The sequence below is a fragment of the Ceratotherium simum genome, chromosome 39, assembly GCF_057802395.1.
Source record: "Ceratotherium simum simum isolate JZ-2026a chromosome 39, ASM5780239v1, whole genome shotgun sequence".
Lineage (NCBI taxonomy): Eukaryota > Metazoa > Chordata > Mammalia > Perissodactyla > Rhinocerotidae > Ceratotherium > Ceratotherium simum.
In genome coordinates this window covers 2,367,898-2,392,246 of record NC_141938.1, presented here as the reverse complement: position 1 = coordinate 2,392,246, position 24,349 = coordinate 2,367,898, and the positions used below count along the sequence as shown (strand labels likewise).

The 24,349-nt window shown below is 56.9% G+C and overlaps 1 protein-coding gene across 1 annotated transcript; it reads left to right on the top strand.

Annotated features, from left to right (window-relative positions):
- Positions 1–1,038: 1,038 nt before the first annotated feature.
- Positions 1,039–24,236, top strand: MAST1 (microtubule associated serine/threonine kinase 1). The gene is made up of 26 exons (XM_004442543.3): positions 1,039–1,165; positions 2,801–2,889; positions 3,354–3,429; positions 5,335–5,413; positions 7,446–7,606; positions 7,764–7,839; positions 8,007–8,216; positions 10,457–10,558; positions 10,644–10,776; positions 10,850–10,917; positions 13,808–13,890; positions 13,980–14,188; positions 17,205–17,343; positions 17,459–17,591; positions 17,701–17,866; positions 17,967–18,068; positions 18,239–18,361; positions 18,811–18,920; positions 19,536–19,714; positions 19,790–20,037; positions 20,381–20,587; positions 20,795–21,024; positions 21,324–21,446; positions 21,555–21,691; positions 22,574–22,761; positions 22,849–24,236. The coding sequence occupies exons 1-26, from the start codon at positions 1,083–1,085 to the stop codon at positions 24,105–24,107; spliced, it is 4,713 nt and encodes a 1,570-aa protein (XP_004442600.2). The 5' UTR covers positions 1,039–1,082; the 3' UTR covers positions 24,108–24,236.
- The last annotated feature ends 113 nt before the right edge of the window (positions 24,237–24,349 follow it).

Here is a 24,349-nt window from a genome sequence, read left to right as displayed (position 1 = left end):
CCCACAGATCTTCCCATGGCTGGCTCTTATTTATTTTTTTGATGAGGAAGATTGGCCCTGAGCTAATCTCTGTGCCAATCTTCCTCTATTTTGTATGCAGGGCACTGCCACAGCATGGCTTGATGAGCGGTGTGTAGGTCTGCGCCCAGGATCTGGGCCTGCGAACCCCAGGCTGCCGAAGCAGAGTGCAAGACCTTAACCACTACGCTGCCAGGCCAGCCCGCTGGCTCTTATTTTTCAGCAACCATCTTAAAAGTCACCTCCCCAGAGCAGCCCTCTCTGACCATCATGTCCCCCTCCTATCCATTTTCCATCACATCACCTTGCTTAATTTTATTCATGATGTTTATTACTGTCTAAAATTTTCTCCTTCACGTCTACACTAATCTTATTTATTGTCTGCTTCTGTCCTCTAAATGCTAGTCCCCCAAAGGCAGGAGTTTTTATTTGTCTCATTCACTGCTGCATCCCCAGTGCTTAGCACAGGGCCTGGCATACAGTAGGTGCTCAAGAAATGTTTTTCAAGCAAAAACTCTTTGTTCATTTGCACAGACACACATTGAGACACCAACTCAGGAGTCCTATACGGGGCCCTGTGCTGGTCTCTGGGGTCGGGAGAGGAATCACCCTGGTATCCTCTCCCCCAAGGAGCCCGGTCCTCGGCGCATGGCCAAGAGTGCAGGTGACAATGCTGATGAGGGGCCTGTCCCACCCCACTTCTGCACCTCCAGGGGCTGACAGGGCTTGGGGGTAGCAGCTGCTGGTCCACGCTGACCTATATCCTTTTGCCCCTTTGCCTTCCAGAAGGATTTGCCCCTGCCGCGGAAAAGCAGCAGGTGAGCCTTGAGGCGAGATGCGCGCGGCTGGCCGCCCCTTCTCCGGCCCGGGTGGGGGCGCAGGCGCGCGCGCGGGCGGGGCCAGGCGCCGGTGCACAGCAGCGCCCCCTCCCGGTGGGCGGCGGCCGCACGGCCCTCCCTCCCCCGCCCTCCCCTGCCCGCTGCGGCTCCAGCCTCCGCCCCGCGCGCTCGCTCCCCGCGCCGCCGCCGCTGCCGCACCTGCCACCATGTCGCCGCCGCCGGGTCATGTCTGACTCTCTCTGGACCGCGCTTTCCAATTTCTCGATGCCCTCCTTCCCTGGCGGCAGTATGTTCCGCCGCACCAAGAGGTAGACCCCCGATCCCTCAGACCCTGACCCGGCCCTCCCCCAAAAACCGCCCCTCCGGCGCTGCCGCAGGGCGGGGCCCGGGATGCTGCACCCGGTCCAGCTGCGCCAGAGGTGCCCGCGCTGCGCCTTCCTGCCAGGGATGGGGCTGAACGGGGGGCGGTGTGGGCCGAGGCTGGGGGGACTGCAGGCTGGAAAGGACCGCCGCGGGGGGAGGGGGCTGCGCCGGGTGGGGGGTTGCGGCGCCTTTGTCTGCTAGTGCTGCGGGCTCCGCAGCCTGGTGGGGGTAGGGGAAGAAGGGGAGGGTGGGGGGCTTGGCACCCTCAGAACAATAGCCGCAACCTGGCCTCCCCCCACCTCCATGCCGCGTGCTCCGGCCGCGCTAATATGCTCAGTCACTGCGGCGGGGGGTGAGGGAAATGGAGGGGCTGGGGGCTCCGTCCTCGGAAGCTGGGATCCTGAAGGGCAGAAAGAAAGGGGGGGCTTTTATCATAGCACAGACTCCCTCCCCCCCGGAGAACACAGCCTCATACGGAAAATAGTGACACACAGCGTCACACAGGACATGATGTCACACACACATACACACACACCAGCCCTAGTGGCCCAGATACACCCGGGAGGCGCCACGCACACCCAGACATGCAGCAGCCATAGGTCAGAGGCGTGCACAGACGCGGGGGCACCCAGCGTCCCACACAGACGCGTAAACCCACAGGTAATGTGGTGCACAGCAGTAAGATGGCACATGCATGGTGACCCACACACACAGTTATGCCATCGAGAGGCACACAGACACGTGTGGCAATGACATCCATGCACCCAAGCAGTGTCACAACACAATATCATCTAAGCATGGCACATGCTGTGTCACACAGATGCCAGAATAAGCAGACACAGGAATTCTTGCAGAGATGGAGAGACACACAATGTCACACGTTATCACACACAAGACTCATCCAGGGAATGTCACACATGGTGGCATGCTCAGACATGCCTAGTATCACAAGGTGTTAAATTCACACACAGTGGATGCCACTCGTGGACACACATGGTGAATGTCACACACAGACGCCAAGACAGGGTCTTGCACAGATAGAGAATGCCGCACTAAGACGCAGACATGTATAAAGAAATCATGCATCATGCACATGTTAGCGCACACAGTGGCACATCTTGTCATGGGCAAGTGGCACTACACACTGTGTCACATAGACACACAAAGGCACAGGTTGTGTCACATAAGAGGAACCCAAGGACTGTCACACATGATGTCACACTAGGTGTGTGGATACACACAGCGAGTGTCAGACGCAGACCCAAGACACACACTCAGTGTCTTCCATGGTGTCATATAGACAGCATGTCTATCACTTCATGACTGACAGTGTGCCCCACATGGTCACACATGATCCACACACACTGGTAGTCTCACACACACGTCACACGCACATCCCCTCCCATACACAGTCCTACTGAGGACTCCATCGCCTCCTCCTCTGAGCGGTCCTCTGGGGGCACCTCCAGGCACACACGGATGGGAGACATGCGGGGATCTGAGATGGGAGGGAGGCTGGTGGGCCCACAGACTCACTGGGCTGCGGCCCAGCTCGGCCCCCCGCCTCGCCTTCCCCGCAGCTGCCGCACCAGTAACCGGAAAAGCCTCATCCTGACCAGCACTTCGCCCACGCTGCCGCGACCCCACTCCCCACTGCCGGGACACCTGGGTGAGACAGGGGTGGGTGTGGACCGGACTAGAGGAGGCGTGGCCACAGGCGGGGGGCGTGGCCACGGGCAAGCGGTGTGTACATGCCACAGGAGGGGGGCAGGCCAAATCTGGAGAGAGGAAGGCCCGGATTGGACAAGGGCGGGGCCAATCCTTGTGTGGGCGTGGTCAGCCCGCAGAGGGCTGGCATTGGTAGGCAGAGACCCAGGATGGGGCAGAAAGGAGGAGCCATACCTGAGGGGCGGGGCCATCCCAGATGAAGGCCTGGAAGGGGGGTGGGCTGACTCAACAACCAAAACAGCTGAGAAACTAGGGGCCACAGCTAAGGGGGTGTGGCCAACTAATTTGGGTGGGACTAGACTAAAGAGGGGTAGGACTGCTGTTTGCAACCCGCTTTGGGGGTCAGGACGTCTGATGGGATTGCCTCCCACCCCAGGCCTAAAGATCCCCCTCTTTCCGCCACAGGTAGCAGTCCCCTGGACAGCCCCCGCAACTTCTCCCCCAACACCCCTGCCCACTTCTCGTTTGCCTCCTCCCGAAGGTGAGTCCCTCTCCCCAGGGCCCCAGAACCCTGGCCGGACCCTCCCCACCCACTGTCTGGGCCGCCATCTGTTCCTTTCCTAATTGCACCTGAGCCAGGGCCTGAGGGACCCGCAGAGTGCCCCAACGACCCAGCCGGCGCAAGCGCCCAGCCTTAGGGACGGGGCCTATAAGAAGGCGGGGCCAACCAGCTACCCGGAATCAGGGAAGGGGCAGGGCTTCCTTTGCCGCGGAGCGAAAGCGCGTGCGCTCTGGTCCCAGGGTCTTAGTCTCCCCTGCCTCGCACTCCAGACCAGCCGTTTCCATAGCAACAGGACAGGGGCGCGGAGATGAGGCGCGCAAGCGCAGACTGCACGGTGCCCATCGAGGGACTCTTGGTTCCCCATGTGGGGGAGGGCGCCTAGGGCTCTCTCTCTCGAGTCAAGAGGGGGAATCTCAGATTTCCCTCCGGGGGTCTCTGCGAGTTTCTGGAGTGTCCCTAAACGAATTTTCTGGGGGCCTTTGGCGAAATTGGGGGAGGCAGAGAGATTCCTCAAATGTTTTTTGCAGAAACTTCTGGGAGTCACCAGGGGTTGCCGCGGGCCTCTTTTTCTTTCAACTTTATTCATACTAAAAACGTCTGAACACCTGCTGTGTTCTGGGCGCTGGGCATATGGGTAAATGATACCCCATCTCTATCCTTGGAGTTGAGTTGGGGTGGCAGGCCAGACCCGGATCCCTGCAAAGGCTGGTGAAGGCTGTGGTGTGGGAGTCACAGGGGACTGTGGGGACAGAGGCCTGCTCCCTTGGGAGAGTAGGGGAAGGTCCCCTCCTCCGTGGAATTCAGCTGAGGGCAATAGGGAGCCAGAAGAGGGCTCCAAGATTGGGCCTGATGGGGTCGCCTGCACGGAGGGTGGGCTGGGAGGCGAGTGGGCTGAGCCGGGGCCTGGCCTGAAGAGAGGAACGAGGGAGGAGTCCCATGCGTGGGAGTGTGTGTCCATGTGAGTGTGCAGGCTGTGCTCCGATGTGGATGTGTGTGTGTGTGAGTTGGTGAGATTGTGAATATGTGAGGCAGCCCGAGCCTACACAGGTGCCCATGGGGGTGTGCATCAGCGTTCGGGTGTGAACATGTGTGAGTGTGTGCCTGTAGGGTTGTCAATACGCGTGAATACATGAGGGAGCATGCCCCTCCACGTGTGTCTCCACGTGAGTGTGTCGTCTGCGTGGGAGTGTCAGTGTGTGGCTGTCTGAAAGTGAATGGGTGACTGAGGGCGTGAGGGTGTCTTCGGTGTGTGAACATGAAAATGTAGAGTGGGTGTGAGGAAGTGTGTCTGTGTGTCAGAGTGTGGGTCCTGGGTCTCTGTAAGTGTGTGTGTCTACGTGTAAGTGTATGTCTGGTTTGGCAGGTGTGATTGTGTTAGGGTGGGAAAGTGTGATGTTTGGGTCCACGTATGGGATGGTGAATGTGTGTGAACTCGACCACACTAGTCACACTAACACTAGTCGGCATGGCCGTGAGAGTGATTGTGTGTGTGAACGTGAGTGTACCGACGTGGGATCGTGTGTCAGTGTGTGTGTTTTGAGGGAGGGGCCGTTCTTCTCTGAGAGCTTTCTCAGGGGGCCCTCTAGGGGTAGACTTTTAGGGTCCCCTGGGATGACTTCCTTGAGTGGGCTTTTCTGGTACTCCTTGGGATCCACCCTGGGGGCTTGTTGGTGTGAGGATGTCAGGAGAGGAGGATCATGGGAGGAGCAGAGAAGACTGAAGACCTCATTACCTCCCTGACCCTGAGGGCCTTCAGGAGTCTCAGAGCACAGATGTATTCCCCCAGCCCCTGTCCCGGCTGTGGGCGGTGGCTTCTCTTACCCCTGGAGGAGTGGGGGGACGGGTGGGGCCTGGCAGCCTCTGAGCACCTCGGCTGGGTTCCAGGGCGGACGGACGCCGCTGGTCTCTGGCCTCGCTCCCTTCGTCTGGCTATGGCACCAACACACCCAGCTCCACCGTCTCGGTGAGTGGGGCAGGCGGGCGGCTGGGTCGGAGCTGCAGGGGCCCTCACCCAGAGGCCCAGGCCAGCAGCTGGGCTGTCCTAATAAGCGCTTGGGTTTCTCCTGCCTTCCGAGAGTGTCACCGTCCACCTGTGAGCGATTGCAGGTCCCTCCAAAGCCCTGTTCTCCACCCTCGACGGATCCTCTTGGGGATCCTACTCATCGCCAGTTTATTTTACAGATAATGACATTCAGGCTCATGTGTTAAGCCTGTTGCCCAAGTGTTGCAGCTGGCCAGAGCCAGGCCACCCCTTCAGCCAGAGCCCAATTTCCCAGCCACTGTGATACCCAAAGTCTCCCTGTCCATCTGTCGCTTTTCCACCCGTGTCTCTGCTTCGCTCATCCGTCCATTGCTGTGATGTTCAGCAGACATTTATCCAGTGACCGTCATGTGGTGGGCAGGCTCAACGAGCTGGGCAGGGTCCAGGGACTCACAAAGCCCTCATGGGGGGAGACACACCAGTAAGAAGGCATTTACAACACGAGGTGGTCGGATGTGATGGGGGTAGCATGAGGCGAGGTGACAGCAGAGGGAAGGCACCTGACTAAGCTGGGGGTAGAGTCAAAGAAGGCTTCCTGGAAGAGGTGTCGTTGAAGCCAAGACAAACGATCAGCAGGAGTTTGGCAGGTGGAAGAAGGGAGGGAAGGGTGTTCTAGGAAGGGGGAACAGCATGTGCAAACTCCCAGAGGCAACAGCGATCTTGTTGCATTTGGAGAGTTCAAAATAGCCTTGTGTGGCTGGAGCTCTGAGTTGGAAGTGGAGGGACGGATGTGAGGCACGCAGCGATCCTGATCATGCTGGAGCTTGTTAGCCAGGACAGGAGGTGGATTTTCTTCTAAATACAGTGGGAAGCCATGGAAAGGCTTTTTTGCTTTATATTAAATTGTATTAAAATTTCAGTCGGAACTATTTGAAATTGTGATTCCATAGGTCATAGATTCTGTGCATTGAAAAAAATTATTTTAATAGATACTGATGGGATGGGGAGTTTTAAAAAATTTTTATTTATTTATTTTTTTCCCCCAAAGCCCCAGTAGATAGTTGTACGTCATAGTTGCACAGCCTTCTAGTTGCTGTATGTGGGACGCGGCCTCAGCATGGCCAGAGAAGCGGTGCGTCGGGGCACACCCGGGATCCGAACCCGGGCTGCCAGCAGCGGAGCGCACGCACTTAACTGCTAAGCCACGGGGCCGGCCCCAAGGGGTGGGGAGTTTTAAACAGGGAATGAGTGATGTGATGTTTAAAAAGATCATTCTGCCTGCAGAATCAAGTGGATGTCCTTGTGTTTCTCCACTGTTATCTGTGGGTCTGTGTTTGCCCCGACCACGTGCCAGGCCCCGACCGGGGACCAAGCAGAGCTAGGTCCCTGCCCTCAAGGAGCAGACAGCAATAACAAATAAGCAATAAAGATATAGTAAGTCAGGAGATAAATACAGCAAGAAGAAATGAGATAGGGCAGGGATGGGGAGTGATAGGTGTGTGTTCAGAGGCCTCCCTGAGGGGTGACCTTTAAACAGAGACTTGAAGAAGGAGTGATTCACTGTAGATGTGCTCCAGGCAGAGGGAATGGTCAGTGCAAAGGCCCTGAGGCAGGAGCGTGCCTGGCTCATTCAAGGACTCTCAAGGAGGCCTGTGCAGCTGGAGCAGAGCAAGTGAGGGGGAGAGTGGGAGGAGGTGATGGCAGGGAGACAGGGCCAGATCCTGCAGGACTTTGGCGGTCACCCTGAGTAAGATGGGAGCCATGGAGAGTTCTGAACAGAGGAGGGCAGTGACTCGACTCAGGTTTTAACAGGCTCCGTCTGGCCACATCTGTGTCTGTCCCTGTCTCCTGTCTCTCCAGGAGTCCCAACTTGAGCCCTGGGATCCCAGGATCCTAACTCGGGTCCTGATCCGGGCCCTGCCCTTGGCCCGTCAGCCCCCGGAGTCCCAGCCCAGGGTCCCGAGCTGTGGGGGGCCCGCGGTGGCTCTGACCCCGGCCCCGCCCCTTCCCCCAGTCTTCCTGCTCCTCCCAGGAGCGCCTGCACCAGCTGCCCTACCAGCCCACCGTGGACGAGCTCCACTTCCTCTCCAAACACTTCGGGAGCACCGAGAGCATCACGGACGAGGATGGCGGCCGCCGCTCCCCGGCCGTGCGGCCCCGCTCGCGGAGCCTCAGGTGGGCGGGTATCCCCCCTCCAAGCTGGCGGCTGGGGGCTTGTGCACTGCGAGACCCCTGCCCCCGCGAGTAAAAGGCTTGCAACGTGCTGGGTGAGGACACCTGTCTGCAGCTCCGGAGGCAGGGGGCTGGACAGGATGGGCTTCTCTCCCCGCAGCCCCGGGCGCTCCCCCTCCTCCTACGACAACGAGATCGTGATGATGAACCACGTCTACAAGGAGAGGTTCCCCAAGGTGAGGCGGGCGCGGGGCCGCGGGGAGGCCGGGCGGCCGGAGCCCTCGCTCGCCTGAGCTCCGCGCGCCCCCTGGTGGCCGGCGCGCGCAGCGCAGGCTCCCGGCGGCCGCAGCCTCGGGGGCGGCCCCGCGCCGGCACCCCCGCCCCGTCTCGCTCCCTCCCGCAGGCCACCGCGCAGATGGAGGACAAGCTGCGCGAGTTCGCCCGCGCCTACGAGCCGGACAGCGTGCTGCCGCTGGCCGACGGCGTGCTCAGCTTCATCCACCACCAGATCATCGAGCTGGCCCGGGACTGCCTGACCAAGTCCCGCGACGGCCTCATCACCACCGTCTACTTCTACGAGCTGCAGGAGAACCTGGAGAAGCTGCTGCAGGACGTGAGTGCGCGGGGAGGCCGGCCCTCCCAGGCTCCGCGCCCCCAGCCTGGCCGTGCCTCCCTTCACCCGCGTCCCGGCAGGGGGCGCCTCCCGCGCGCCGGGCGCAGGAGTGCAGCTGGGATTCAGAGGTGGGTGAGGACTCGGTCTGCTCTAGGTGTGCCGGGGGAGGCAGGAACTGAACCCCGCTCAGCTCCTGCAGCTCTTTACTCCAGTCTCATCTCAGGTGGTCTCCTAGACCCCCTGTTGAAAACCTCAACCTCTGCTGGCTCTCACCACCCACTCTCTCTGTAGTTTTCTCCTTAGCACTTGGCACCATCCATCATGTGTGTTTTTGCTTGTCTTATTTCTTGTCCCACTTACTCAAGCATCAGCGCCACAAGTGGGTGATGAGGTTGTCTGTTTGTTCAGTGTCCAGCATACAGTAGGTGCTCAATAAATGTTGGTCAAATGGATGGATGACTGAATTAATAAATGAAAGTAAATGAGGTAATGCCCCCATTCAAGTCAATGATCATGGATACCATTTAGTGGACACCAACTGTGTGCTAGGGCACTAGGAACACAGCAGTGAACAAACCAGAGGAATATTCCTGCCCCTCGTGGGGCTGATATTCTAGTGTGGGAGATGGGTCGGAAACGTGGAAAGAGACAAATCAAGGAATTTGATGATTTCAGCTGATGCTGAGGGCAGTGAAGCAAAAGTACAGGACAACCGGATGGAGTGTCAGGGCTTCCCTTGCAAGGTCCAGGAGGCCTCCCTGGAGGAGGTGACATTGAAATTGGGATGAGAATAATGAGGAGGTGGCAGCTGTGAGAAAATGTGTCCTGAGCAGAGTGAACAGCACATGCACAGGCCCTGAGGTGACAAGGCAGTCTGGGAAATTCCAGGAGCACAGAAGCCAAGTGACTGTACTGTCTTGAAGATGAGGTTGGAAAAGGGCATACAGGCCAGAATACGGGGCTCTGGGCTCCAGGCCCTCTGCCCAGACCCAGAGGACAGTATGTTGGTGTCATTATGGCTTTGGCATCAGATCTGGTTTGAGTCTGGACTCTGCCACTAGGTCTGTAGGAGTTAAGAGCACAGACTCCAAATGGCCTAGATTCACATCCGGCTCATTACCTACTTGCTATGCAGCCTTTGCCAAGTCACTTAACCTCTCTGTGCCTCAGTCCTTTTGCTATAAAAAGGGGATGAGCTCATTCATTAATTCCACAAATATTTATTAAGCACCTATTCTGGGCCCAGAACTGGCCTAGAAGCTGGAGAATCAGCTGGAAATAAAACAAACAAATAAAATTCCAAAATTGTTATCTGGAAATAAAATAAAACAGAGCTGGGACTAGGATAAGGCAAGTGATTCATTTTTTCCCCTCAGACCATTAAAGTACTTATTGACAAAGTTGAAAAGCAGGTGTATTAAAACTTAACATTATTTTAAGTTTAAATACTTTATTTATAATTAAGCCAGAATTTATTATACTTTTGCTTTCCTGGTTTTAATGGAAACAAACTCATCAATAATAATATTTTCATTAAAACCATTAACCATTTAAAAAACATGTCTAGATGGCCCTTTGCTTCAAGTTCCAATCTGGCTTGGCACAGCCTTGTGGAATCCTGGCTTTATTTAAATTTTGTTATTTTGCTAATCGTGGACTTTTTGCATGAATTTCGATTTTTTCAAATATTGCATTAAAATATTAGTTATCTTGATGACTGAGGTTTTTGATGTCCCAGGCGAGTGCCTTGTTGCCTCCTCTTCATCTCGGCCCTGAGAGACATGATGGATAAATTAATACGTGGCGTGTTCCAAGGAGATTCATGTGATAGAAAAAAGGGAAATAGAGTGATGGTGTTTGAGGGTGCTGCCAGGAGGTGGGGTGCGGTTTTAGACTGAGGTGAGGGGTCAGGGCAGGCCTCCATGAGGAGGTGACAACTGAGCAGAAGCCTGAAGGGGGAGAAGTAGGGAGCCACTCAGGGATCCGAGGCAAGAGCATGCCAGGCAGAGGGATTCTAACTCAGCCTGTTTTGAAGACAAATTGAGTGAAGGTTTTAGGACTGTGTTTGCTAAAATAATAACCATCATTATTTTACCGTGTGGCCTGGGCCTCGGTTTTCTCACCTGTAAAATGGGATAACAGCAGCGGTTGGTACCCAGTGGGGTTGGGAGAGGGGCCTGGCTGCGGCAGGGCGCCTGTGAGCCGCACCCCCACTGCGCCCCCATACCCGCCCCCGCCAGGCCTATGAGCGCTCCGAGAGCCTGGAGGTGGCCTTCGTGACTCAGCTGGTGAAGAAGCTGCTCATTATCATCTCGCGCCCCGCGCGGCTGCTCGAGTGCCTGGTGAGGGGGCTGGGCGCGGCCGGCGGCTGGCGGGGGGCTGTGGGGCCCCGGAGCCCGCGGCGAGCCCCTCCCTGCCCTGCCTCAGGAATTCAACCCCGAGGAGTTCTACCACCTGCTGGAGGCGGCCGAGGGCCACGCCAAGGAGGGCCACCTGGTGAAGACCGACATCCCCCGCTACATCATTCGCCAGCTGGGGCTCACCCGGGACCCCTTTCCAGGTGCCGGCGCGTGGGCGCGGGGCTGCGGGCGACCCCCGGGCCCCGCCCCCGCTCACTCTCTGTCCCTCCGCAGAAGTCGTGCACCTGGAGGAGCAGGACAGCGGTGGCTCCAACACGCCGGAGCAGGACGACCTCTCGGAGGTAAGGCCGGGTGGCCCAGTGGTCTGCACTCTGGTGCCCGCCGGGCAGGCCACGGCTCACCCCCTGCTCCCTGCCCTCAGGCTGGGTGGATCTCTTGGTCTGAGCCTCAGTTTCCCCATCTGTAAAATGGGTTAACAATAGCTCTTCCTCCATGACCTTTTCTCTTTTCATAGTAAAATACACAAAGCATAAAATATACCACTGTAACCATTTTAAAATGAATAATTCAGTGGTATTTAGTACATTTACAATGTTGTACAGCCATCACCTCTATCTAGTTCCAGAACATTCCACCACCCCAAAAGGAAACCCTGTACCCATTAAGCATTCACTCCCCATTCCGCCGTTGCCCAGCCCCTGGCAACCACCCATCTGCTTTCTGTCTCTATGCGTTTGCCTATTTTGGAGATTTCATATAAATTTTATATAGATTTATATTTCACATAAATTTCTAGATATTTCATATAAATTGACATTCACCCTGTGGCCTTCTGTGTCTGGCATAATGTTTTCAAAATTCATTCATGTTGTAGCCTGAATCAGAGCTTCATTCCTTTTTATGGCTGAATAATACGCCACTGTATGGATGGACCATATTTGCTTATCCATCATCAACTGATGGAAATTTAGGTTGTTTCCATCTTCTGGCGATTGTGTGAAGAGTGCTGCTGTGAACAGTTGTGTACAAGCATTGGTTTGAACAACTGTTTTAGTTCTTTGGGGTATATATATATAGGAGTGAAATTGCTGGGTCATATGGTAATTCTTTGTTTAATTTATTGAGGAACCCCACATGGGGTTTTCAGTGGGTTGAGCATCTCTCTGTGTTAACGGCTCAGCATAGTGAAAATTGCCATAATCCCACCCCCAGGCCAACCACACGTTGGCAGATGGTCCGTGTCTAATGGAGACAGCCTGCCATAACAGCCACACATACATTTTCTCTGAACTGCCTAGTGTTTTTCAAAAATTTGAAGCAAAATATAGAAATCAGAAGATTTTGCCTCAAAATCTTGGTTTGGGCCTCCTTTTGAAAAATCAGAGGTTCTGACAACACTGTGGTGGAACCAGCTGGCACTGAGTTGGGGCTCCCCTAAGATATGGGGAACCTGCTCCCCAGTCACCCCTGGCCCCCACCTGGCCTGCCTGGCCCCTGAAGGCATTTGAGTTTGTAACTTCTGTTTAAATTGTGTCTATGAGTTAACACACATATACACACACATCTTTCTTTTATATATACTGTGTATATTGAAAAGAATCTCACTATCCGTGCCGTTTGTCTAATTTTTTGAATAGGTAATGGAGTGACATCACTCAAAAGTCTAAAACTCTAAAAAGGTATTTATCTTCAATTGTTGCTTATAGGATTCTACGCAACTCCATTCAATCAAACTTGTTAATTGAGTGATTCAAATCTCTCATCTCCCTATTCTTTTGCTTTCTTTTTCTTTTTTGGCCCGATTGATCTAATAGTTTCTGAGAGATATGTGTTAAATCCTTGTTTTGAGCAATTTCTCCCTGTAATTCTGTCAATTTTTGTGTCGGATATTTTTAGGCTACATTCTTAGGAGCATACAAGTTCAATATTTTTATATAGGTCTTTTTATATAATAGGTCTTTTATATAATATATCATAGGTCTTTTAATATAATATTTATGTAATAAATCTCTTTGTCCCTAAGAAAAATAAAAATAATTTTCAAAAAAGGTATACAGTCAAAAACTTATACCTACTCTTATCCCCCATCACCCTATATCCCCAAAATATTATTAGTATATGTGCTGCCAAGCACCCCCCAAATATGATTAGATAGCTCTATTTTGCCACTTTTTCTACACAAAAGCTTATGGTACATATTGTTCCTTGCTCTTTTTCCCACTTAATAAAATACTTTGGGGAACTTTCTGAATCAATGTGCTGAGAGATTCCTCATTCTTTTTAACAGTGTCACAATATTCCTTTATACAGATGCCCGTCATGTCTTTATTTCACCAATTTCCTATAGATGAACATATAAATTGTTTCCAGTCTTGCAATGAGGAAAATACTACATATGTCATTTTTCACATGTGCAAACATATCTGTAGCATTAATTCAAAAGTGAAATTCCTGGATCAAAGGGAACATGCATTTGTAATTCTGATATACACCAAAGTACCTTCCATGGGGGTCGAACCAATTTACACTCCCAACAGAAAAGTATAAAAGTACCTTTTTACTGGGGCCGGCCCCGTGGTTTAGTGGTTAAGTGCGTGCACTCTGCTGCTGGCGGCCCGGGTTTGGATCCCGGGCGCGCACCGACACACCGCTTCTCCGGCCATGCTGAGGCCGCGTCCCACATACAGCAACTAGAAGAATGTGCAGCTATGACATACAACTATCTACTGAGGCTTTGGGGGGAAAAAAAAATAAATAAAATTAAAAAAAAAAAAAGTACCTTTTTACTTTGCCTACAGAGTCAGGCTTTTGGATTTTTTTTTACCAATCTGCTAGGTGAAAAATGGAATCTGGGGATAGTTTTAATGTGTCCTTCTGTCATTATATGTGAAGTTTAGCATCTTTTCATATGGTTAAGAGCTCTAATTCTAGTTCACATATCTTGCCTATTTTTTCTCTTCAATTGGTAGGCTTTTTGTTATTGATTTCTGGGAGCTCTTTATATATTAGGGTGATTATCCATTGTGTAGGCTTTTTTCCTCATGGAAAGAAGTTAGGAATATGGCTTCAGAGTCAGACAGTTTGGGGTTCAAGTCTTGACTTTGTTACTCCCTCACTGTGGCACTTGGATGAAGGGCCCCCCGTGCGTCAGTTTCCCCACGTGTGAAATGGAATAACAATAATCCCAATCTTATGACGATGATGGTGGTGGTCTCCGTCTTCCTCCTGCAGGGCCGCAGCACCACCAAGGCTAAGAAACCACCTGGAGAGAATGACTTTGAGACCATCAAACTCATAAGCAATGGTGCCTACGGGTGAGCCACCCGGGGCTCTGGCGGGGGGAGGGTGGCGGAGGCCGGGTGTCTCGGAGGTGACGGCCGGTCCTCGCTCTCTCCCCCTGCAGCGCTGTCTACCTGGTGCGGCACCGGGAGACCCGGCAGCGCTTCGCCATGAAGAAGATCAACAAGCAGAACCTGATCCTGCGCAACCAGATCCAGCAGGCCTTCGTGGAGCGCGACATCCTCACCTTCGCCGAGAACCCCTTTGTGGTCGGCATGTTCTGCTCCTTCGAGACCCGGCGCCACCTCTGCATGGTCATGGAGTATGTGGAAGGTCTGGTGCCTGCGGGGCTGCAGGGAAGTTGGGGGGTGCACGCTGGTCAGGGTTGCTGAGTGGCCTACCTGAGCCCCAGTCACCATATTGACTCTCCACCTGTGTGTGTCTCCACCTATTTATCTATGCAGTCATGGATCATCCATTGCATCTGTTTATCTCTGTCCAGCCATCTATTGGTCTATCTGTCTTCATTTCATTCAATATAGATACATCCATCCAGTTATCCATCCATCCACCCATTCTCCATCCATCCACCCATTCTCCATCCATCCATCCATTCTCCATCCATCCGTCCATTCTCCATCCATCCGTCCATTCTCCATCCATCCACCCATTCTCCATCCATCCATCCACCCATTCTCCATCCATCCATCCACCCATTCTCCATCCATCCATCCACCCATTCTCCATCCATCCGTCCATTCTCCATCCATCCATCCGTCCATTCTCCATCCATCCGTCCATTCTCCATCCATCCGTCCATCCGTCCATCTTGCTAGTCCATCTGTCATTCCATCCATACATCCATGCACCATCTCTCCATCCAACCATCCATCCATTTGATTATATATCTATTTGTCCATCCATATATCTGTTTATCCGTTTTACATCTATTTTTTTAAATTAATAGACTTCATTTTTTAGAGCAATTTTAGGTTTACAGAAAAATTGACTAGAAAGTACATTGAGTCCCCACACACCCCCTCCTCCCAGTTTCCCCTGTTATTTACTTCTTGTGTTCATCCATTTATTTATTCACCCACCTACTCACCATCCATCAATCCACCATTATCTGTTTGTCTATCTATCTATCTATTTATTTATTTATTTTTGTGAGGAAGATCAGCCCTGAGCTAACATCCATGCTAATCCTCCTCTTTTTTGCTGAGGAAGACTGGCTCTGAGCTAACATCTATTGCCAATCCTCCTCCTTTTTTTTCCCCAAAGCCCCAGTAGATAGTTGTATGCCATAGTTGCACATCCTTCTAGTTGCTGTATGTGGGACGCGGCCTCAGCATGGCCGGAGAAGCGGTGCATCGGTGCGCGCCTGGGATCCGAACCCGGGCCACCAGCAGCGGAGCGCGAGAACTTAACCGCTAAGCCACGGGGCCGGCCCTGTTTATCTATTTATTAATCCATCATCCATCCATCCACTATCCTTATTTGTATTCATTCATCCAAACCTCCATTCCAGCATCCATCTTATCTAGCTAGCTAGCTATCTCCATCCATTCATCCACAATTCATCCATCAGTTTATCCATCCATTTGTTATCCATCCATCCATCTAATCACCGATGTATATATTTTTCATTTGTTTATCCTTCCATTCATGCTTCTGTTCACCCAGATATTAATCCATCCATTGCCCAAACACACACATGTACTGTGGTTATTAGGACACATGCAAGACCCTATGGCTACAGCTGTGCTGCCCCCAAGTCTTAGTCAACCATCCGGTCACTCAGCAGATGTCCCTTCATCTCCCTCATGCCACATGCGGTGCTGGGCGCTGGTGGCACAGTGAGGGCCCAAACAGACACACCCCTCCTTCGTGGAGGTTATATTCTGGTCTGTGTAGAGAGTCAATAAACAAGAAATACAAGCCACAGGAGACAAGGTCATTTCATATTGTAAGGATCGCAACGAAGACCACAAGGCTCAAGGAGGCCGTGGGGACTTGGGTGGACAGGGTCCTCTGACCGGGAAGAGGGAGTCCCAAGCCCAAAGTCTCCTAGGTAAGACAGGTGTCTGGATTTGGAGGAGCAGCGAGGAAGCCAGTGGAGCTGGAGCCGAGTGAACGAGCAAGAGGGAGAGCAGGGGGAGACGGGGATGGAGAGGTGATGGGGCCGAGACGCAGGGCATTGCAGAGCCCACGGTGGCACTGGACTTTATTTGAGTGCCGCAGGAAGCTGCTGGAGGGTTTTTAGCAGGGTTGAAATGGTCTGACCTATTTTAAGAATGTCTGTTTAGTTGCTGTGAGGAGGGCAGACACAGGAAAGCCAAGATGGAGGCAACTGCACAAGTCCCAGCACAGGCGGAGGAGGAGAGAAGTGGGCAGAATTGGGATCTCTTTGGCGGGTGGAGCACACAGTAGGTGTGTATGCTTGGGGCCTCCTGAGCGTGGCCCAGCCACAAAGTCTCATTTGAAAGTCAGTTTAGCTTGGTTCTCAGCATAAATGTGTGTCAGGATTACCTGGGGTTGTAGCCAAATGCAGATTCCTGGGCCCCACCCTCAGAGAGTCTGATTTGTCGGTTTCTGACACCCAGCTAAATCTGGCTCAAGGGAGAAAAAAAAAGGAAAGAAAGAAAGAAGAAGTTTATCATGTATTGACATGTGATCAAAAAAATCAATGTCACCTTCAGGAATGGCTGTATCTAGGTGCTCAAATCATGTCATCAAGAATCTCTTCATCTCTCAGCTCTGCTGTCCTATGTGTGGAATTCCCTCTAGACAGGCCCTCATATAGCAAGGTTGCCATTCAGCAGATCCCAGTTTACATCGTATGAGTTTAGCAGTTTTTGTGAAAATAGAGGGAAATGTTTGAGGGCTGACTGGAGGATATCTGGTCCCTGTAAGAAAAAGGAGGAATGGATATTGGGGGAGACTAAAATATGAGTGGTGCTTACAGTAAACCCGCTGGGGGCCAGGAATCTACATTTTAAGGCCCCAAACCCTCAAGATTTAGACTCCAAGAGATCAAGGGCCATGCTCCCAGACTCCGTTGGTAAGCAGGCAGGCTTTGGTACTGACCAAATCTCACCTCCACCATCAACTCTCTGCATGACCCAGCCTCGCTCTGAGTCTCAGACCATCCGACTTTGGAGGATGGCAAAGGGGACAAGAGAAGCCCAGTAGAGGGCACTCCCCATGTGACCTGGGGAGACAGAGGTTCCTCTCTGAGCCTCAGTTTTCCTTAGCTGTAAAGTAGGGGCCACGTGAGGACTTGGTGCTGCGTGCGTCTGGGCCGGGGGTGCCTCCCTCTTCACGTGGGCCTACTCCTTCACCCCAGGGGGGGACTGTGCCACCCTACTGAAGAACATTGGGGCGCTGCCGGTGGAGATGGCCCGCATGTACTTCGCGGAGACGGTGCTGGCGCTCGAATATCTGCACAACTATGGCATCGTGCACCGCGACCTCAAGCCTGACAAGTGAGCCGTGACCTTGCCCCTCACTCCGGCTCCGCCCCTCGGGAGGCCGCGGCAGGGAAGGGCCAGGAGTGAAGCGGACGGACCTCGCCTCTGAGACCCCCGCTCGTGTCCGCAGCCTCCTCATCACCTCCATGGGGCACATCAAACTCACGGACTTCGGCCTCTCCAAGATGGGGCTCATGAGCCTCACCACCAACCTGTATGAAGGCCACATTGAGAAGGACGCCCGGGAGTTCCTGGACAAACAGGTGTGTGCGCGGGCGTGGGGGTCACCGCGGGGCCCCGGGCCTGGTGGGGGGCGCGGCTCCCGCCGAGGCCCTCCTGCGGCCAGGGCGCGGGCTGACGGCCTGCCCCCAGGTGTGTGGGACCCCAGAGTACATCGCGCCGGAGGTCATCCTGCGCCAGGGCTACGGCAAGCCGGTGGACTGGTGGGCCATGGGCATCATTCTCTACGAGTTTCTGGTGGGCTGCGTGCCCTTCTTCGGAGACACGCCCGAAGAGCTGTTCGGACAGGTCATCAGTGGTGCGTGCTTCCGCGAGGGGCAGGCGGGGCATGGGGACACGGGCTGGCCCAGGGCCCCGTGGACTCCAAAAGCGACCCCCAGCCCCGCCTCGCTCTGCAGACGACATCCTGTGGCCCGAGGGGGAGGAGGCCCTGCCCTCGGACGCCCAGCTCCTGATCTCCAGCCTCCTGCAGACCAACCCTCTGGTCCGGCTCGGGGCAGGTAAGGGGTCTGCTGTGCAGGGAAGTTGAGGGCTGGGGGCCTGTCGTCAGGGAGCGGGGCTCTGAGAGCTGTGGCCCTGGGGGGGAAGAGAGGGGTGAGGCGCTGGGCTGCGGGCCGGCCATCAGCTGTCGCCGGAATGCCCTCCCCGCACCCCCACGCCTTCCCCCCAGGCGGCGCTTTCGAGGTGAAGCAGCACAGTTTCTTTCGAGACCTGGACTGGACAGGGCTCCTGAGGCAGAAGGCCGAGTTCATCCCCCACCTGGAGTCCGAGGACGACACCAGCTACTTCGACAGTGAGCGGGGACAGGGGGCGGGCTCCGGTGAGAGGGGACTCAGCAGGGCAGACCAGCCTCCCAGACCGAAGACAGGGCTGAGGCGGTGGGGGGTCGTGGCCTGGCCTGGGGGCGGGGCTCAGCCTGAGAACAGGGTAAGAAACGAGGTTGGGGTGTGGGTGGGGCCTGGTGGGGCCTGGACAGACCTAAAGTTGGGCAGGGCCTGGGCTAGGGGGCGGCTAGAACCCAGAACGAGGCCGGGCGTGGGCTGGCCCGAGGCAGAGCTGGGTGGAGAGCGCGCTCGGCGGGGTCTGGGAGTGCGTCCTCTCCGGAGGCGGGGCCAGCGGAGCCTCTGACAGTGGGGCGGGGACCCAGCCTGGGGGCGGGGCCTGAATCAGACCCCAGAGTGGGGCCGGGGCGTGGCTCCCGCGGGGGTGTGATCTGAGGAGAGGGCCGTGCCCCGTCCCCAGCCCGCTCAGACAGGTATCACCACGTGAACTCCTATGACGAGGATGACACGACGGAGGAGGAGCCGGTGGAGATCCGCCAGTTCTCCTCCTGCTCCCCGCGCTTCAGCAAGGTGGGCCGAGGCGGGGCGAGGGGCGGGGCGAGACGGGGGCGGGGCCTGGGTGGGGCGGGGCAGAGACGGCTGCGGGAGCGGGGCCCCAGGCCCAAGGTCTCAGGCTGAGGGCTGGGGTCTGGGAGTGCTGGGGCCCGGGAGGAGGCAGCATGATGAGGGCCCTGGGACAGGCCTTTGGCATTAAGCGGAATCTAACGGGAACCTGGACAGTCGTGGAAATGAGGACCCACAGTGGGGCGGGGTCAGGACTTGGGATGGATAGGATGAGCAGCCGGGCCGGGGCAAGGTCTCACTTTGAGGAGCAGCGTTTAGGGGTGCAGGGCCCAGCCTGGGCGAGGGTGCACATAATTGGGTGAGGCCTGGGAAGGTGGGGCCAGAAGGAGAGCAGACTTCAGGGCATGGGCGGGGCAGGGCCTAACTTTGTGGGGTGGCGCCTGAGCTGAAAAATTGTAGCTGGCTGGGGGACGGCCCAGAATTGGGCGGGGCCCGGCCTTGGGAGGGAGGAGCGTGGTTGGGGGGGGGGGGTGTCCAGTAGCGGGAAGCCGATTGGTCCGGGAGCGAAGGCGGGGCTGGGGGCTGGGCTTGCCGCCCACCACCACCCACCCGCCCTTGCAGGTGTACAGCAGTATGGAGCAGCTGTCGCAGCACGAGCCTAAGACCCCCGTGGCGGCAGCGGGGGCCAGCAAGCGGGAGCCGAGCGCCAAGGGCCCAGAGGAGAAGGTGGCCGGCAAGCGGGAGGGCCTGGGCGGCCTGACCCTGCGCGAGAAGACCTGGAGAGGGGGCTCCCCGGAGATGTGAGCAGGGGCAGGGCTGGGCTTGGGGGCGGGGCCAAGGGGCGTGTCTCCTCCGACCACGCCCTCTCTGCGCAGTAAGCGCTTCTCGGCGTCGGAGGCCACCTTCCTGGAGGGGGAGGCCAGTCCCCCGTTGGGCGCGCGCCGCCGTTTCTCGGCGCTGCTGGAGCCCAGCCGCTTCAGCGCTCCCCAAGAGGACGAGGATGAGGCCCGGCTGCGCAGGCCTCCCCGGCCCAGCTCCGACCCCGCAGGCTCGCTGGATGCACGGGCCCCCAAAGAGGCAGCTCAAGGGGATGGCACCCCCAGCGCCGGGGACCCCGAGGCCAGTGAGTGCCCCCTCCTGCCGCCTTCCCCAATTCCCTTGTGGCCATATACTGAGCATTCAATGAGCCTGGTACTGTTTATGCAAGATCTCATGTACTCTTTACACCCCAACCTGGGATTCTCATCAACGTGAGGAACACCCCGTATTCCATGCTCAGTCAGTCAACAAATATATCTGAGCCCTTCTCTGTACTGGGAGCGGTGCTGGATGCACATATTACCTGCTCTCATGAAATTCACATTCCAGCAAGGGAGAGAAGTGGCAAAAGCATTCCAGGCAGAGGGAACAGCATGCAAGAAGTCCGTGGCCTTGGACTGACCCCTAACAGACCTGCTCTGTTGCAGCTGACCGCTCACGCCCAGGCGACCTCTGCCCACCCTCGAAGGATGGGGACACATCAGGCCCTAGGGCCACTAATGACCTGGTTCTGCGCCGGGCGCGGCACCAGCAGCTGACAGGGGACCCTGCGGTAGAGAAGAGACCTTCTCGAACCGGGGGCAAAGTCATCAAGTCAGCGTCTGCCACTGCCTTGTCTGTCATGATTCCTGCAGGTGACGCTGGGCCCCACCTGGCAGGGGAGGGCTGCCCCCGTTTGTGCCAGGATAGGCCAATGAAAACACTATATTTTGGCCGTGGGATATGATTGGCTCCGGGATGAACCAGTGAGAACCCTGGGACTTTGTTTGACGTGGGGGGGGCAGGTGCAGGGAGAGCTGTGTCTTGTCGCCCTGACTCTGACCACATTTCTGTGTCTGCAGTGGACCCCCATGGAGGCTCACCCCTGGCCAGCCCCATGTCCCCACGATCTCTCTCCTCTAACCCGTCCTCGCGGGACTCCTCACCCAGCCGGGACTACTCGCCGGCTGTCAGTGGGCTCCGCTCCCCCATCACCATCCAACGCTCGGGCAAGAAGTACGGCTTCACACTGCGTGCCATCCGCGTCTACATGGGTGACACTGATGTCTACAGCGTCCAGCACATTGTCTGGGTGAGCACTCATGGGTGGGGTCTGGGTCCCAGGGTGGGGAGTGGGGGGAAGAAAAGGCCCCCCAGGGATAAGGGACAGCTCAAACTCTGGAACGAGGCAGGCTGGATGAGACTGCACTGTGACTGGCGCCGTCACTTGCCTCTCTGAGCCTGTTTCTTCATTTGTAAAATGGGGAGAATAATTACTATTTCATAAGGTGTTAGGAGCATTACCGTGCACGCAGAGCTAAGTGGCACATAAGCTTAGAGAGCTTTCCTTGTTACCAATCCTGTTAACCCTGTGGGCTGCCCTGTCCCCAGCACGTGGAGGAGGGGGGCCCAGCCCAGGAGGCGGGGCTCTGTGCTGGGGACCTCATCACCCACGTGAACGGGGAGCCTGTGCATGGCATGGTGCATCCTGAGGTCGTCGAGCTGATCCTTAAGGTGAGTGAACGGGAGGGAGCGCCCTGGGGGGAGGATGGGGGAGACCCTGGGGAGCTGAAGCTGCCTGAGCAGCCTCCAGCAGAGCATTTCCCCTCCTTCTTCCCCCAGAGTGGCAACAAGGTAGCAGTGACCACAACGCCCTTCGAAAATACCTCCATCCGCATCGGACCCGCACGACGCAGCAGCTACAAAGCCAAAATGGCTCGGAGGAACAAGCGGCCCTCTGCCAAGGAGGGCCAGGAGAGGTGGGTGGGACCAAATGCAGTGGGCGGGGCTATAAACAGCAGGCCTTGGAACACGCGTGGTTTTTTTGGACAGTGGGCGGGGATACGGTGGGAGGATCACAGGTGAGGACAGAAGGGAGGTGCACCGAGTGAAGGGCAAAAACAAGAGAACAGAAGGAGAGGCTGGGAAAGTGGGAAGTGCCTGGAAAGGAAGCGGCGCCAGGCTCGTAGGCCGGGAGAAAAGCATTGTGGGAGCGTCTTGGCCAGGTGGGCAGGGCCAGCAGATGTGGACTAGTGAGGGCGCCGTCCAGGAGATGATCCTGCCTTGTTGGATGTCCGTATTTAGACGACTGGGAGAGGCTAGGAGAAGGGATTTCTATCTGGAATGAGCATGCGAGACAAGACTGGGCCAATTGAAATCATTTCGTTACTTACAGGTAGGAGGAGCTAGGAGAGGTGGGTGGGGCCGGGAGAGTGTTCTGTTTCTATTGGTGAGTTTGTCGTGGACAGGGAGTAGGGATTTGAGTGAGAGCAGCCAGATAGCTGGGTCAAGTGAATTTCTTCCTTCCTTGATAGGTGGGTTTAGCTGGAGAGGGCGGGGCTAGACCTGTGGGCGTGGCCAGGAAAGATTGGTTCTGTTTTGCAGGGTGTTTCTAGCTTGGACTGGGAGTGGCCAGAAAAGAATGGAATGGGTAGGGCCTGAGGTGGGAGGAGCCAAGCGGAACTAAGGGAAGTTCTTTCCGCTTTGATGGGTGGGCAAGGAAAGGTGGGTGGGGCCCACCTGCAGAGGGCGGGGCCAGACGGGGTGGGCGGTCCCAGAGGCTGTGGTGCGGCCCTAAAGTGGGAGGAGCCGGGAGTTCTGGAGTCAGGTTAAGGGTAGGTGGCTCCTTCCTTGTCTCCCAGCAAGAAGCGCAGCTCCCTCTTCCGCAAGATCACGAAGCAGTCGAACCTGCTGCACACTAGCCGCTCGCTGTCGTCGCTGAACCGCTCGCTGTCGTCCAGCGACAGCCTCCCGGGCTCGCCAACGCACGGGCTGCCGGCGCGCTCACCCACTCACAGCTACCGCTCGACACCTGACTCCGCCTACCTAGGTAGGCTCCGCGCCTGCGCACGGCCGGGGGCGGGGCCCTGGCTCTGCCTGCCGCGCGCGTCACCCTCTCTCGCCCGCTTGCCCGCAGGCGCCTCGTCCCAGAGCAGCTCGCCGGCGTCGAGCACACCCAACTCGCCGGCGTCGTCGGCGTCGCACCACATCCGGCCCAGCACGCTGCACGGCCTGTCGCCGAAGCTGCACCGCCAGTACCGCTCTGCGCGCTGCAAGTCGGCCGGCAACATCCCGCTGTCGCCGCTGGCGCACACGCCGTCCCCGACGCAGGCCTCGCCGCCGCCGCTGCCGGGCCACACCGTGGGCAGCTCGCACACGACGCAGAGCTTCCCGGCCAAGCTGCACTCGTCGCCGCCGGTGGTGCGCCCGCGCCCCAAGAGTGCCGAGCCCCCGCGCTCGCCGCTCCTCAAACGCGTGCAGTCGGCCGAGAAGCTGGGGGCCTCGCTGGGCGCCGACAAGAAGGGCGCGCTGCGCAAACACAGCCTCGAGGTGGGCCACCCGGATTTCCGCAAGGACTTCCACGGCGAGCTGGCGCTGCACAGCCTCGCCGAGTCGGACGGCGAGACGCCCCCCGTGGAGGGGCCTGGAGCGCCCCGGCAGGTCGCCGTCCGCCGCCTGGGCCGCCAGGAGTCGCCCCTGAGCCTGGGCGCGGACCCGCTGCTGCCTGAGGGCGCCCCCAGGCCGCCAGCGTCGAGTAAGGAGAAGGAGTCCCCCGGCGGCGCCGAGGCCTGCACCCCGCCCCGCGCGTCGATCCCCGGGGGCCGGACCCTGGAGAGGGACGCCAGCGGCACGCGACACCAGAGCGTGCAGACGGAGGACGGCATGAGCGGGGCGGCCAGGGCCGTGGCCAAGGCGGCGCTGAGCCCAGTGCAGGAACACGAGACGGGCCGGCGCAGCAGCTCGGGCGAGGCAGGCACGCCCCCGGTGCCCATTGTCGTAGAGCCCTTGCGGCCCGGGCCCAAGGCCGAGGCCCCCCAGCCTCCAGGCACGGACTCCAAGGGGTTGCAGGAATCTATGCCCTTGGTCCCTCTGGCACCTGAAGCCCCCCGGGGCCGGGAGCGCTGGGTGCTGGAGGTGGTGGAGGAGCGGACCACGCTGAGCGGGCTTCGCTCCAAGCCCGCCTCCCCCAAGCTCTCCCCGGACCCCCAGACCCTTTGCCCAGTCCCGTCGAAGAGTGCACCGAGCAGCACAGGGCCCCCAGCCCCACCCGCTTCCCTCCTCGTCCCGGCCACCAAGCCCGAGGTGGGGCTGGCCTCCCGGTGCCCTGCTGAACCTGTGCCCCCAGCAGGCCTGACCAAAAAAGGGGTGCCCTGCCCCACCCCCCCGGGCCCATAGCCGAGGGGGCCGCTGGCCCTGTGCTGTACAGCCGCCTGTATACATATGTACACATATAAATAAAGTCCGGCCGTGCTGCGTGAGCTTTCTGGGGCTCACCCCTCCTCCCCTGGCCAGGCCAGACATCAAGTTCCCACCCTCTGCCTGTGTGCTTGCTGAGGGCGGAACTTCAGGCCTGGCTGCCCTAGACAGGGAAGTGAGACTTGGGTGGACCCTTCTTTGTGGTCCCACTTTGGGTCTCA